Below are 13,125 nucleotides of genomic sequence, written 5' to 3' on the forward strand. Positions count from 1 at the left end.
TTAACAAGCACACACACTATATATATATATATATATATATATATATATATATATATATATATATATATATATATATATATATATATATATATATATATATATATATATATATATATTTATGTACACACATACATATATATTTTAATAAATTGTATGCCATACATATTGTGTTATAATTTGATTGTATTCAAAATTTCTTCTTTTTTCATTTTCTATTTACTTAAAGGATCTAAACTTTAATGAAAATTAACTTATGCTATTTCAATATACTGCGGACTTTCAAGTTTTGTTGGTCAATTCTTTGATCAACTTTTGTAGTCTTTGCATGAATATCATCAATCAGATCATTTTGATGGTCAATTTCTGCACCTAGAGCTAGTCCCTGTGACTTTAATAACTGCAAACCAGCCAACATTTGATCAAGATTTTTATCAACAATCTGATTTGCAGAAGATTGACTTCTTATTGATGGATCGTTTCCCCATGATAGGTCTACTTTTTTATCTAATGACTTTAAATTATTTTGAATTGCAGCATTTTCATTTTTAATGTTTTGACCTAAAGTGTTCACTTTTACAGGAACTGGACTTGAGTTTGATGGATTTAGAGGTTTTTTAAACCAGTTTTCAACAGAGCCCCATATACTTTTTATGGAATTTATATGACGATCAGTTTGGTTTAGGTCAGAATCCATTTTGACAAGATTTTTTTGAGTACGCTCAAGCTGTAAGCGTTGTGACTCTAATTCAGCTGCAGTCTCTGAAGCAATATCTTGTGACTCATTGATTAATCGTAAAGAACGAAAAGAGCTATCAATCATTCTTTTTTCATACAATTCTTTTTGCTGTTTTAAACTTGCCATTTCAGGAGAATCAGGTATCTCTTCAAACTTGTCGTCTTCATCATCAAAAGGGTTTTTTCCTCCACGAAATGCTGCCATAAGTTCGTTATTATATTTAACTGTAAAAATGAAACTGTAGTGTTGTGATTATAGTTCATTCAGATCAATCACTACATAAAATTTATTATTGGACTGATTTAGATCTTATTGAGATGGTTTCTCAGTGTATTTGCATAAATTAAAAAAAGAAAAAGAAAGAAAGAAAAAGAATGCAACCAAATACGGTAATAAGATGTATAAAAGTAGTTCTTATAAAATTTGAGTTTTTACACCAAACATTTCTAAACTTGACCTTTTTAAAAACTATTTAAAAAATTATTTGGTTAGCGGTATATGAGGGGGTCAAAACCGTAATGATGTAAGTCATTGTGCAATTATAGAAAAAGAATGAATTAAGGATATTTCACTTTTATACATGGAAAGTGCTATTATCTAGTGGTATATATTTTTTGACTTTAGACTATTTTTTAAAGAAATTTATGCAGTACCTTACTCAATTTTAACCAAAATGTGACTCCACTATGGTTTTAACCCCCTCATGTAATAAAAGTCAAAAGTACCACTCTTTTTCAATTTCGAAGCGGTTGCCGTAATTATAGTAAGGGCAGTGGTTCTATTTCTTATGAAAACGATTTGTCTTTCCCTACTGTAATTTAGATTTTAAAATTAGAGAAATATATGAGAGATGTAATGAGATTTAAATATATACACATATGTTTCAGACACTAATCGAGGAGTTTTTATTAAGAAAAATAACTTTACGTAAATAAAATCGCATAAATAACTTTAAACTTTGCAATGTTTTCTTTTTAAATAATTTTTCTTTCCAAATTAAATTTTTATCTAAAAAGGAATCATAAAATGTTTAATTAATTCATTATGAAGTATTTGATAAAAGACTCAGCACAAAATCGCGGTGTAACCTAAACAAAGTCCTATGCTGTAAGAAAGTCCTAATGTAACAAGTGATAAATTTTGTGTATTGTAAAATATTTGGGGAAAAATAAATATTGGGGAAATTTATCATTTGTTGCATTGGGACTTTCTTACAGCAAAGAAGTTTGTTAGGTCAAACCGCGGCACATTTTTTCAACTGTGAGCGAGAGTACATTTATTCAGATGTATTCTTAACAAAAAAAAAAAATGTATAAAGATATACTTATTTTACGCCGCTTAATGATGGATTACTAACCGTATAACCATTTCAATTATTAAATAGTGGAGAAAAACAGATCCTGCTATAATTACATTCTTTAGACCTAAAGGTTTGTCATTGATTATACAATTTTTTTTAAAGCTTTAACCAGTTCACTTTCTCAACTACTTTTACAATATTTTTAGAATTTAAGAAATTTCACAGGTGTCACTTTTGAAACACAAACAATATTGATGATTAGATAACAGATCACTTTAGGATAATACTCAAACGTTGCTAAGAAATCTCTAGCTGAGAATTTAGACGCAACTGGAAATAAAGTTTTAAGAATCAAGGAATTTCCAGGTGATATTAAAAAGACAAAGCCAATCAAAACTATGTGATAAATTTTGGGGATAAAAACAAAATACCTTGTTGCGTATTTTGGAAAAGCGAATTTTCCCCTTACAAATACACTGCTAACAATGGCCATAGTGATAACCTAGCTGACCCGAGAGCACCACATATAATAGTATACACATCCGAGGATCCCTTGATGTAACCTTTGAAATCTTTTATTTTCGTCCCCAGAAGGTTGCTTTTGAATCTTTTAGTACAGTACAGTTTTAACAACGTCATATGTGACGTAAAAGTGACTCTAAAATCTGAAACAGTGTAAGAGAATCAAATAAACTCCATGGCAATAGGTACAAAAAAATGTGGGTAAAATTTCAGCCTGATCGCAACTATCTTCCAGGATTTATAGCAATTGTTAATAATAATATTTATTAATAGTAATATTTATTAATATTAATATTGAATTTTTGGATTTTTTGCTACTTTTAGTGCATAAATTCTCAAATTCTTTCGCTAAATGAGTGCAAATGACATAATGAACTTAGAAAATAGTTTCCAAAGGGGTATACCAACAACTTTTATCCTATATTTTTTTATGCTGGACTGATGGTTTTGGTTTAGAATACTCAAAACTAAAATTGTTAAAAACGTGATAATTAATCTGCCTTCTTTTAGATATTAAAAATATCATGCATATATTTGTTCTTTTTACATAGAAATTCGTTTAAAGTTGAACACAATAGTATATTATAATCTGGGAACTACTCTAGGACAAAAAATCGTCATATGATTCAAGTTTTTTTCTTCCAAAACTATAAAATTGCACATGTTATGAAGATGCATATTTCCAAAACCTTGCTCTACTTTTTAAATTATTAATTCAGATATTTAGTTTGTGTATAAAAACAATAAAAATGTTTTTTTTATTTGGATTTTAATTTTCAGACAGTAAAATACTTTTTTTGTAAAAAACGGATTTTTTACACTCTTTTTTCGTCAAATTCACACTTTAACTCCCAACTTCCCTCCTCCCTTCCTTTCGTTTTTTTACATTATGACGGATGTTTTATTGTTTAAACTAATAGGTTTACCTGCAAAGTTATTTTTTATATATAAATAAACGTTTTTATGCTTTGTATGATGATTCAAAAGAATATTAAATAAAAAAAGTTTTCTTTTTGAAATAATCAAATTGAAAGTCGTTTTGTGAAAGTTTAAATGCATCATCTCAAATCACCAATTTTTATTCTTGGTGTCTTAATTGCACTCTGTCAGTAAAATACTTTAAGGTAAGCATCAACTCATAAGTTTTGCTAAATATTTTTTTAACATTGAATGGGAAAAAAAAAAACCTTTCTTTTTAATTATGATTATACAAATATTGATGATGTATATATTTAATTATGATTATACAAATATTGATGATGTATATATTTTTATTCTTTAATGTAGGCGGAAGGATTGATTTTCAAAAAAGTCAAACCATGTTAGGAGCATTAAAGATAACATAAAGAATGTGTATGTTGTGCCTCAAAAAAGCTTTTTAAGCAGAACAAATTTGTCATTTTTATCACACAAGCCTTGATGCATGTGATGTGCGCATTCTACAGGGGATTTGCAAGGCCTGAAAAACTGCAATACACAGAAAAGAGGAACGAAAAGATGTGACTTTACCAGTCTTGTTTGACATCAAGTCTATCCGTGTTCGAACAGAAACTCGTGGTCAGATGTCTGACTTTCTCATCTGCCAAGTTGGACATTCTAGGCTAAAATTAAAAAGTCCTCTGGAAGCACCAAAGGTTGATGATTGGGAGCAACTATGTGGTAATCTTTTGCCTATATGTCTTAGCCATATAGGCAAAGGATTGCCAATTAAAGTATTGTAAAAACATGCCGGCTTTAGTCGCTCAAGATGCAAAGGTGGCAGAGCAGATTGCATACAATATCATCACAAGTAAGGACGTAATGTCATATGGATTGAAACTAAAGGGGAACTTCTTTTCTTATTTTAGACGCTCAATGGTTTCTGAATTTAAGGGCGAAGAAAATTTACATATTATATCTTCCTCATCTATTTTATTGGGGTTTTTATCTCTTAATAGGAAAGTATTTCTTTCAGTTTTGACACAATATTGAATTTCATTATATATTAGCATTTAATCTATTTATAGCAAAAGTATTTAAAAAACCTGGCGGTTTTTTAAATACCTTTGCTATAAATAGATTAAATGCTAATATATAATGAAATTCAATAAGCTTTGATAAGCTTTTCAATGTATTTTATCAAAAATTTCAAAGTGCGGTATTTCGGGATATCTCAAGGTACAATACTAATTTTTTCCCAAGGTACAATACTAGTTTTGTCCCAAAGTACAATACTAATTTTGTCCCAAGGTACAACAAATGAAAAAGAAAAAATCATGGCTGTTAAAAGTGTTTGAGGTAAGTTAAAGAGATCAAGCATTGTGTTGAAAAAAGCACATTTCAAAGTTTAACACAATCTTATTATTTTTAACACAGGTTAAAGAAACAAAAGTAGAAAAAAATATAACAAGACATCAAATTTTTACTTACCAATGACAGTTTTTACTTTTATCGTCCAGCTGCAACAAAACTCATTGAAAATTTACCAGTTACTCTGCGCTAACTGCTTGCGGCCAGATGAAGGACTAAGAAAGGTTTGTTTAGTCTGGCCGCACACAAATGGCAAAGTAATTCAGATTGTCCCTAGGTAAATCTGTTCCAAAGTACAATATTATCCCCTATTGATGCATTTTTTTCATGCTATTAGATAAAACGTTAAACTGGCACATAAAGAGAGTATTAGAACCATTATATTTATCTAAATATGTGGGTTAAGATTATTGATAAGATTATTGATTAAGATTTGCTTCTGAACCATTTATAGGGCTTTGAGGCGCTTGGAAATGGCTGGTTGAGCCACATACAATAATTCTGCCAACTCTTCTTGGGTTTGGCACGAGTCTTCGTCGAGTAAAGTTGTCAAACCGTCATCTTCAAACACATTTTATTTCTTCCACCGCAATACCGGTTTTCGACGTTGAAATCACCGTTCTTGAAGCGTTTCACGACACGTTCTTTAATTATTTGCTGCCTCTCCATACGTATCCGAGAGCATTTGATGAGCCTCAGCCGCGGATTTCTTTGACGATAATTTGGCTCGCAAACTGACATTTTAAAGCGATTAAAAATATTTGAAACGAGTAGAATAGAACTTATGTTTGTAATAGCAAACACAGAAGAATTGTAAGCTTCTTCAAAACTATCCATATTCAATTTGTCTAAAAAAGAGTTCTCCGTTTATGAATATATGTATAAGGAAAAACCTGAAATCCCTTCAATACTAAACTGAACATTTTTGATAATTCGCATAAAATACCAACTATTTCAACTGAAGCAGAACGTATCATTTCTAAATTTGGCTTTATCTCCTTAACCTTATCAATAAGTAGTTAATAGACCTGTTTTGTAATCATTTTTGGTGACAATAAACGTCATTTAAATAAAAAATGAAAAATAAGATTAACATCCACTTTGCTAATTGACTAGTTCAACCGTTTATCATGTCGCGCGCATTTTAAAATTTCCAGTATTTCACTAATCTGACTTCTTAGAAAGTTCTACTTAATGGGCCATCTTTCCTTTAAGAAGAATAATGTTTTTATTGGTTCTTTAAATATATGATTAATTTTTATCTTTAAGATGCTATAAACATTAGCTTGATTTATAGTATTTATCTTTTTTTTTTTTTTTTTTTATAGTTCTAATAGTTTTTAAAAAGTTAAAAATGAGTTACAATAGAGCTATTAGAAAATGCAAGCAAAAAGCATTACAAAACTATAACAAAGTTTATAAAAAGCATGATACAAATTCTTGGCAGGCTGCACAGGACTGTGTGGTATGTTTGGATGTAGTTGTATGCCGTGGAGTTCTAAGTGTCTGTGATCATTGGTTTTGCTTTGAATGCATCTTTGAATGGGCAAAGGTAAAAATTTAAAAAATGCATAAACCAGTTCTCCAGCTAAAAATTAGTCGATTAATGCTCTCTCTACAACAGTTAATTTCAAAGTTGTATGGAGATAGTGCTACTTTTCAAAATTTCCCTAATAAATTAATCAACATTTTTATTGTTATAATTTTTTCTTAAATACGTTTGTTTTTAAAGAGTACAAATACATGCCCTCTGTGCAAGCTAAGGTTCCGATGTATTACAAAGGTAAATTTGAGTCAATATTTAAATTTTTTTGGTATTTAAAGCAATGTTTTGTTTATTCCCAATTAATGCAAGATTCATTTTCTAATCATTTTAGCCAATTATTTATTATATTTTTTTTAACTTTAAATGTAATAATTTTTATATTAAGAAATTTGGTTTGTAGTTGTGTTTGATAATTTACATTCTTTGCACTAAATTGATGCTAAATTGAATATTATCTTTGTTCATTAAAAGTTCATTTAAAAAAAAAATTTAAAGTAATGACATTTTTTGCAGCTAAGAAGGTTGCCAACTCTAGCAACTTATTTGAGATTGGGTTAACATTTTGTTGTTCTATTTTTTGTTTGTTTGTTTATTTGTTAGAAAGTTTTATTTCATGTCTGTTTAAAGAATTTTCTGTAAATTTTAAAAGATATTAGAGATCTTTTTTTAAAAATGAATTGGTCAGAATTTGTGCTATTAAGAAGCATGAGTTCTTACATAAAACTATGGTATAGCAGATCATGTGAGACATTAATAGTGTATTTGGCTATAATGTTACTATGCATCAGACAGTATCAAATTGGTTTACCAAATTTCATTCAGATAACTTTGACCACAAATTAATAGTGCAGTCACTGTGAATCAAAGGTCAATAATGATGAACCTAAAGGTCATCGTTAAGTCTGACTCATCTTAAAGAGCCAATGAAGTTTTTGTTGAAGTTTGTTGTTAGCGAAAAGACAATATTATATCACTTAGCTCAAATTATTAAACTGAAAAAGTTGTATAAGTGGGTTCCACTAAATGAAAAACAGAAACAAAAGCATTTGGAGGCTTGCTTGATGTTTCTTTTTAGTCAAAAATCTGAGTCATTTTTTAATGGAATTGTCACTTGTGATGAGAAAGGGATCTATTACAACAATTGCAAATATTCAGCACAGTTGTTAGCCAAGGATGTATCACCAAAACACTCCCAAGACCAAAATTCATAAAAAAAAAGCTACTGGTGAGTGTTTGATGGTCCAGTACTGGTGTAATCCATTATAGTTTCATTTGTAAGTTGTCATACTTTTTCAAGAAGTTGTCAACCCTTTTCAAGAAGTTAACATATGCATCAGGATATTAAGAATGAAATTTGTACAATTTATTTTTGATGTCCTTATTCATTTTTTAACTTCTTGAAATAATGCCTTATAAAGCTTTTAGTCAAATAAAAGAAGTTCACAATTTTAATTTTTTAAGTCTTGATAAAAGAATTTTGTAAGTTTAATTTTTTAAATATTAAAGCAATTATTAGCAGTATACATAAAGGATTTTCTATATATTCTCAATATCACTAGACTAATATATGCAATATGATTGGTAATTTTTTTTAGTTAAGAGATTTTTCACTTTAATATAAGTACAACAGTAATCCAAAAATGGATTACTGTTATAATAAAGTAAAAGAATTCATCATATGATGTATTATATTGCCTATTAATTTACAAAACCTTAGAAAATTTTGGTTTTAATGGAAATTTTGTAAATCATTTCTTAAAGTAAGAATTTCAAATACTTTTTAATTGATAATTCTTTTTTTGAACCCATTTTGTACAAGTATTTTCAGTATGCATGAACAACTTCTTATTTTTTTAATTGCAGCACTTTTAAAACTATTAAAAATTAGTTTTTGTAAATGATTTTTTTGCTAAAATTTTTATTCTGATTATTACACATCAATAAAAAGGTGTTTAATTGAAATATAAAACATTTAACTGTATTAATTTGCAAAGTTGTTTTAATAAATCAATTGACAAAGAGTTATTCTGCTTTTGTTACTTTAAGGCTTCTAAAGTCTGAACATGTAAAAACAAACTCACCTAATGCAGGTAAAGACTTAAATATCTTCTACAAAATGTATTTTTGGAAAAAATACTCCAGTGAGAACCAAGAACCTCTTAAAAAGATTAGTACAAGCTATAGAAAATAGGTTGTAGGTTTACAAGGGGATTTTAATTCCGATTTTAGCTTTGCAGTTAGACTACACTATGAAGGTAAATAAAATTTCAATATACATGCAATTGTACACTCATTTGTCTAGTTCTATTTTCACCCCTTTTACAAATTATATTAAGTTGTTTGAGGGGCAAGAAATACTAATCCAACTCCCCATGGTTTATTGGTTGATCTTGCATTATAATGTAAAAAAAAGCTTTGATTATGAGCTTTGTTATCGACATATTACATGGTAAAGAAGTTAATACAACAAGATCCAAAAGTGTCTTAGAAAAACAGTGTTTAGCTACAACTATAGCTTCAAGCCTTCAACCATTACTTTGTATAATAGAAAATATGCACCTATAAAGTTTGTGAATAGTTTTACAATGCTGCTCCTAACAATTAAGGGTTTGATACTTTTGAAGATAGATAAACTAAAAATGCTCAAAGTTCATCCTTCTACAAGAGTATTTGTATTTTATTTTGCTCAAAGTTTATTTGATATTTAAATGAAATACCAGTGTAAAAAATGTAAAAATCCAATATTTTGGTTTTATATATTTTTTGAATGAGGAAATCCATTAGTATTCATGATTTTAAAAAAGTAAGATATCGGGTAATGTTTAATTATCAAGCATGACTCAAACCACCTGTGATTAGTCTTAGGTTTTCTTTATCTAGGTTTCACTTGTTCCAGGAGGTTCACCTAAACAAACATTTAGAATAAAGGACAAAAATCAATCAAATATTGTTATTGCTGAAGATGACTATGATGTAGCTTTAGGTTTGCTTAATGAAGAAACTTCAACTGATGAAGATAACCATGATGCTGATGAAACCTTTTATCCTTCACCTGACAGAGCTCAATCAAGAGTAAGCGTAGTTTTTATTGCATATATTAGTTTTTAATTTACTAAAATGATTGTTGACATTTAAGTTGAGAGTTACAATAGGATTTTCAAAAAAACTGATGCTTTTAATTAAAACCATTGAGAAGTCAATTTAATAGTTAAAAAATGAAAGAAAAAAAAAATAGTAAAAGAAAAGTATACAATAAAATATAAATCTTAAATAACAGGGAAAAAAACTAATACGTCTTTTTTAAAGCCTGCTGGCATCACACTCAGCATGAGTGGGTCTTTCAGAAGACCCATCTTAAAGGAACTCTGTATGAGGGGACCCATTAAAGGTCCACTCTTGAAAATTTTCTTTAAGAACTGGAATAGTTTTATGTAATTTTACATAATATAATATTTAAATTAGATTGGTTTGGTAAACTACTTGATAAGTTTAGTAATGTTTATACAACCTTGTTTTAACACACAAAAAATGTATTCTTGTACACAGTATGAAATTAAATGTTTGTGTTTCATTGAAAGAGATGTCAAAGATTTTAATAGGAATTACTAGACAAAAACAACCTTTAATACAATATAAGGGATAGTTCTTTTTGAGAAAGAGAAGGAATTTAAAAGTCAGCAAAATATTTTTTGAATCTAACTAATAGTATCACTAAAGTTTAGGCAATCACATATCATATTACTGGTAATACCTTAGAATGTTGCATTTCCTTTTTATGATAGCCTGTTTCTTTTAGAACCAATTATCTCAGAGTGTTTGCAACAAACTTCCTCCCTTTCTCAAGGTCAAAGGGACTTGCACCTCCTAAGTAATTGCCAGTTCTTATAACAGTATCCAAGAGAGTTTGCTTCATTGCACTTCATTGCAAAAAAGAGAACCTCTGAAATTTTCACTAAGAAAAGATCTCTACTCACCTAAGAATTTCCAATCTTCCACTTAAACAGCAGATACTTCATAATTCTCAAGCTTAGATTCAAATCAAGCATCATCCTTTCAAAGAATATAAAGCATTGCATTAGTTTTAAACTAAGAAAGATCTAACTGTTTGAGCACTTTTTCAGTTCATTAAAGCTTATTTTGCAAGATTTTTTTTTGTTAAACTATTTCTCAGTTTGTAATTGCTTTTGTTACACCTGGAGAGAGTTTAATCTTGAATGATGTAGCAACCTCAATAAGGTTTGTTTATATCAAACAATTCACTAGTTATTCCCATTAAGGTTTCTGGAGTATGAAACCTAAACACCTCATTTTTTTAGTTTGTATGTTTTAAAATAACTGGGTTTTATACATAAATTTTTTTGACAATGTTGTTGATGATTAATGTGTAAAACTTAGTTTTTTTTGTTGTTGATGGTTAATGAGTTTTACACATAAATCATTAATAACAATTTTGTTGACAAAATGTTAGCTTTTGTTTTTGAGATTTTCTGTAAAAATCTTTAATGGTATTGAAAAACTTAACTTATTTACTTATCAAATATCTTTTATTTTTCATATATTTTTAAAAGATTTTAATCTTTATTATAGATTAAAATGCTTTTAGATTATACAGATTGCTTTATAAAAGAAAGTTGATTTTTTTAGGTTCTTTATCGCCCCTCTAGAATAACATTACGGCACCATGTTGGGAACTCATGTACAAGAAGAACTAGACAATCACAAATTATTGACTACCATAGCTCCAGCTCCACATCTTCACAATCATTTAATGTTCTAACCACAACAAACAATTTTTCTGATTCCATAAGTATGCCTACAACTACAGGCAATAATTCCCAAATAAGTAGCAAAGTTAACTCTGAGACAAGTGAAGATGAGACAAGTGAATCAAGGGCACCACAACAAAGGAATGTAAAAAAGCGCAAAAGTAAGTAACCTCGTAACATTATTTAATAAATATATATTTTCTTTTCAAGTACATTTAATTGAAAGATTAAGTTGCACAAGCGAAAGGAATCAACTAAAATTTTTATATAATTTGTTGAGTGTTAATTTTTTTTTTTTTTCGTATTATTTGTAGAGTTTTTTTTTTTTTTTTTTTATAGTTCAGTTTTGAATTTTTTTTTTTTTTATTAGTTCTGTTTTTAGCTAGTTTTTTTTAGTTCATTTTTGCAATTGCCGATTTAAAAATATGTTTTTTAGAGCACAAAAGAATAACATATCCGTTACCGAGACGCAAAAAGAACAATTGTAAACCTCTAAGTAATGACAAGTGGATTGATATGAGCTTTAAACAGTAGGTGTTATTAATCATTATTTTGATTAAATGTGCTCGTTTTTTTAGTCTTTCGTTCTTTTTAGTCTAGGAGTTTAGCCTTAGATTTACACCTAACTTATTTGATAAACCTTGTTTCTTTATTTATTCAGTACTACCCAGCCTTGCTCATCAACAGAAGCTACCTCCCAAGAATACAACAGTTCTTCAGAGTTTGAAGAAAATGTTTCTAATGATTATTCTCAGACCAATCGTTCGACTCGAATTCATTCGCTAACTGTTCTTAATGAAACAGATGACTCTCCTGTCATTCGCTCGACTCGAATACGTTCGCAAAATAATCAGAGAATAGAGGATGATTCTGTTTCAGAAGAATCTCCTTCTAAGACTTCGCCGATTCTTTCCTGTGTGGGAAATGATTTAGCTATTTCAGAAAATAGTTCTTTGTTATTTGGAAATTCAGATCTTTTAAATTTTTCTGGTAATGATAGTTTACATCAATTGTCTCCATGCATACTCTCTCAGCATGTTGTCTATCAAACTACCAAGCTCCCTAAAGAAAACGCCGACATCTCTGATTGCCTTCAGTCATCGTCAACATTCACTAGTTCCAATACAAAATGTAGCCCGGCTAGCTTTCTAATAACTCGCTCTGCATATTGCAGCCCCGCTCCACTAAGAGATATTAACAACATTATTAGCCCCACACCGCAAAAAAAATCAACATCCAATAGCCTAAGAAAATGTTTGTATTAAATAGTTGTTATTTCTTTTAAGAGTTAGAAAATCTCTCTTTATTTAACGGAAAATCTATAATTTATATTTTACCTAAATTTTACTTTGTTAATAAAAAAATTTTAAATTATTACTTGAAGCGTTTTATCTTCTTTTAACTTAAGTATGAAATTTTGATGAGTTATACTTTCAACTGTTGTGTAAAACATTTTTTCATCTCTTGAAAACCATATGAACATATTTTCTACTCTTTTTTCATTTAAAATAATGTAAAATTTTGAATTCTCAAAATCTTGGACTTCTACAGGCTCTTATACTTATTTCTTTACACGAGTCTACATCAACAGTGTTTCTTGCGAAATATTGGAAACGTATAAAAATTTATGAGATTATCCTTTATAACAAGCGAATTAAAACTAACTAGTTTTAATTTTTCTGTCAATTTTTTTTTTATCTATGATATGTAATTCTTATCGAATCTTTTTTCAATGGTTTATTTCATTTTATAGTCTTTCACAATATTTCACCTTTTCTCTAAAAACCACGCAATGCATTGTGTTAACTTTAGTAAAACTGCGAATGGCGCGAAATTTAGATTTAATTTTGTATTTAAAGTAGTAAAAAAAATCGTATGTACTTTTAATATTTACCAGTTGGCTATTTATGAATTTTTGAATTTATGGTCCAGTAAATGAAAATAAGGATTGCAATTGAAATTAAAA

General features: G+C 28.6%; 2 protein-coding genes across 2 annotated transcripts; one reads left to right on the forward strand and one right to left on the reverse strand.

Annotated features, from left to right (window-relative positions):
- Positions 1-135: 135 nt before the first annotated feature.
- Positions 136-5,191, reverse strand: LOC145184207 (synaptosomal-associated protein 29-like). The gene is made up of 3 exons (XM_090094152.1): positions 4,968-5,191; positions 2,468-2,701; positions 136-974 (listed from the first exon to the last, which is right to left on the reverse strand). Exons 2-3 carry the CDS (start codon positions 2,527-2,529, stop codon positions 257-259), a joined length of 780 nt encoding a protein of 259 aa, XP_089950278.1. The 5' UTR covers positions 2,530-2,701; positions 4,968-5,191; the 3' UTR covers positions 136-256.
- A 963-nt stretch (positions 5,192-6,154) lies between these two features.
- Positions 6,155-13,125, forward strand: LOC145184240 (uncharacterized). Its single transcript, XM_090094080.1, has 6 exons — positions 6,155-6,399; positions 6,580-6,630; positions 9,274-9,465; positions 11,038-11,320; positions 11,596-11,689; positions 11,821-13,125. The coding sequence occupies exons 1-6, from the start codon at positions 6,202-6,204 to the stop codon at positions 12,422-12,424; spliced, it is 1,422 nt and encodes a 473-aa protein (XP_089950206.1). The 5' UTR covers positions 6,155-6,201; the 3' UTR covers positions 12,425-13,125.

The sequence above is a fragment of the Hydra viridissima genome, unplaced genomic scaffold (genome assembly GCF_058129835.1).
Source record: "Hydra viridissima isolate aposymbiotic clone 2 unplaced genomic scaffold, HvirCarnegie_v1 scaffold_7, whole genome shotgun sequence".
Taxonomy (NCBI): Eukaryota; Metazoa; Cnidaria; class Hydrozoa; order Anthoathecata; family Hydridae; genus Hydra; species Hydra viridissima.

What these genes read in the sequence shown, in the direction of transcription:
- LOC145184240 (XM_090094080.1), top strand. Translation starts at nt 6,202, where the DNA reads ATGAGTTACAATAGAGCTATTAGAAAATGCAAGCAAAAAGCATTACAA. An exon ending in GGTTCCGATGTATTACAAAG is followed by an intron (nt 6,631 to 9,273) that starts GTAAATTTGAGT and finishes TTCTTTATCTAG; the next exon opens with GTTTCACTTGTTCCAGGAGG. An exon ending in ATTGATATGAGCTTTAAACA is followed by an intron (nt 11,690 to 11,820) that starts GTAGGTGTTATT and finishes TTATTTATTCAG; the next exon opens with TACTACCCAGCCTTGCTCAT.
- LOC145184207 (XM_090094152.1), bottom strand. Translation starts at nt 2,529, where the DNA reads ATGGCCATTGTTAGCAGTGTATTTGTAAGGGGAAAATTCGCTTTTCCA. An exon ending in TTTCCAAAATACGCAACAAG is followed by an intron (nt 975 to 2,467) that starts GTATTTTGTTTT and finishes ACAACACTACAG; the next exon opens with TTTCATTTTTACAGTTAAAT.